The sequence below is a fragment of the Macaca nemestrina genome, chromosome 10 (assembly GCF_043159975.1).
Source record: "Macaca nemestrina isolate mMacNem1 chromosome 10, mMacNem.hap1, whole genome shotgun sequence".
Classification (NCBI taxonomy): Eukaryota; Metazoa; Chordata; class Mammalia; order Primates; family Cercopithecidae; genus Macaca; species Macaca nemestrina.
Genome location: NC_092134.1, coordinates 75,760,906 through 75,763,336, shown reverse-complemented (window position 1 = coordinate 75,763,336; position 2,431 = coordinate 75,760,906). Strand labels below are relative to the sequence as shown.

The 2,431-nt window shown below is 41.8% G+C and overlaps 1 protein-coding gene across 1 annotated transcript; it reads left to right on the top strand.

Annotated features, from left to right (window-relative positions):
* The first annotated feature begins 967 nt into the window (after window positions 1–967).
* LOC105474085 (nucleolar protein 56-like) lies at window positions 968–1,592 on the top strand. The gene has a single exon (XM_011728410.3). The coding sequence runs from the start codon at window positions 1,053–1,055 to the stop codon at window positions 1,590–1,592; it is 540 nt and encodes a 179-aa protein (XP_011726712.1). The 5' UTR covers window positions 968–1,052.
* Window positions 1,593–2,431: the final 839 nt, after the last annotated feature.

Here is a 2,431-nt window from a genome sequence, read left to right as displayed (position 1 = left end):
TCGAGACCATCCTGGCTAACATGGTGAAACCCCGTCTCTACTAAAAATACAAAAAAAATTAGCCGGGCGTGGTAGCGGGCTCCTGTAGTCCCAGCTACTCAGGAGGCTGAGGCAGGAGAATGGCGTGAACCCAGGAGGCGGAGCTTGCAGTGAGCTGAGATCGCACCACTGCACTCCAGCCTGGGTGACAGAGTGAGACTCTGTCTCAAACAAACAAAAAAAAAAAATACAAAAATTAGCTGGGCATGGTGGCACACACCAATAGTCCCAGCTACTCGGGAAGCTGAGGCAGGAGAATCGCTTGAACCCAGGAGGCAGAGGTTGCAGTGAGCCAAGAGCGTGCCACTGCACTGCAGCCAAGTGACAGAGTGAGACTCCGCCTCAAACAAATTTTCCTTTCTCTGAGCACTTGGGAGGTTACCTCTGGTAAATTTCAAAAGCCAGAAATATTGGCCATTTAGCCTGGCTAAAATTAGGTAATAGGAAATTTTAAATGGATTTCATTAAAAAGTGCTATGATTAAAAGTCATCTTAATTAAAAGTGGATATTCAACCTCTTTCCTGGCCCTGTTTTTCCAAGGGCTCCACCCTAAAGCCAATAACCAATTAAGAAACTTAAAAACTGGCAAATGAAAAATCTTACAACTACTGTAGTAATCTTCTGTCTGTCTTTCTGTGTAACTACATATGTGTTGTGTGCAATGTTTATATAAAAGAGCTCTAATTAGTTGGCTTAAACAAAAATAAACTCTTAAAAGCAAAATAGCTAGTCCTGGTGTCTGAGTGATTCCCAGGGCCCAGCAAAGGGACCAAGTCTCCAGAGCCCTGAAGACAAGGGGTAACACACCAAAATATGGACTCGTTTTCCACTCCACCTTCATTGGCCGAGCAGCTGCCAAGAACAAAGGCCACATCTCCCAATACCTGGCAAACAAATGCAGTATTGCCTCATGAATTGATTGCTTCTCTGAGGTGCCCATGAGTGTATTTGGGGAGAGGCTTTGAGAACAAGTTGAAGAGCGACTGTCCTTCTATGAGACTGGAGAGATACCATGAAAGAATCTGGATGTCATGAAGGAAGAAATCTTCAGGCAGAGGAAGCGGCTGCTGAGATTACTAGGAAGCTGGAGAAACAGGAGAAGAAATGCTTAAAGAAGGAAAAGAAACAGCTGGTTGCACTTGCCCTCACATCTTCAGAAAACAGCAATAGTACTCCAGAGGAGTGTGAGGAGACGAGTGAAAAACCCAAAAAGAAGAAAAAGCAGAAGCCCCAGGAGGTTCCTCATGAGAATGGAATGGAAGACCCATCTATCTCTTTCTCCAAACCCAAGAAAAAGAAATCTTTTTCCAAGGAGGAGTTGATGAGTAGTGATCTTGAAGAGACCGCTGGCAGCACCAGTCTTCCCAAGAGGAAGAAGTCTTCACCCAAGGAGGAAACAGTTAATGACCCCGAAGAGGCAGGCCACAGAAGTGGCTCCAAGAAAAAGAGGAAATTCTCCAAAAAGGATCCAGTCAGTGGGCCTGAAGAGGCAGCTGGTAAGAGAAGCTCCAAGAAGAAGAAAAAGTTCCATAAAGCATCCCAGGAAGATTAGAATGCAAACAGACATTCTCTGGGAGGTGGGGCATACGATAGCCCAAGGTGACATCTCCCAACCTGTGCCCTGTTCCCCAATAAAAACAAATTCACACACACACACACACACACACACACACACACACACAAAGCAAAATAAAAACAGTAATGCCTTCTAGTTCATGTAACTTCAGTAATCTTTGGCAAATAAAAATAGTTTTAAAGATTATTGATAAAAACATTTAGTCTAAATTATGCAGGTCAGATATTAGGTTTGCTAAAGGCTTTAAGGTCATAAACTGCTTTGACTTTTGAAAACTGTTCAATTTATTTTGAAGACATTAAATTCTAAATAAGGCATGGGGATGTATGGAATCAGCCATGCCCTCTAGCTATGCAAAGAAGGTTATAAAGAAAAGAGATTTTATATAAAAAAGGATGTTGTGTGGTAAATTCTTGTCCTAAAGTAAAAGGACTGGTTGTTTAAAAGAGGGATGTTTAGGGCAAGTCATAAAGTCTAAACGTGTTGTACATGGTCTGTGTAAGTCGTGAAAGAATTTAAGAAAAGAAATTTATGCCAAAAATGTTGTACAATTTAAAGGTGATTAGGCCTCCTAAATGCTTCATAAAATGCTGCTATGACTCAACTGTACAGCTTGCCTGCTTTACAGCTAGGTAAGGTCTGGGACACATGGAGTTAGACACTGGAAAGAGTCAGACTTTATTTGCATTTCTCTCTGGGTCCTAGGCTCCACACCTAATACATAATTAAAATCCCTTACTTACCAAGGTTTTCACCAAAAGTAAAAGTCACTAAGAGTTAACATTGTAACATGTAATTGAGACTACTGAAAAAAT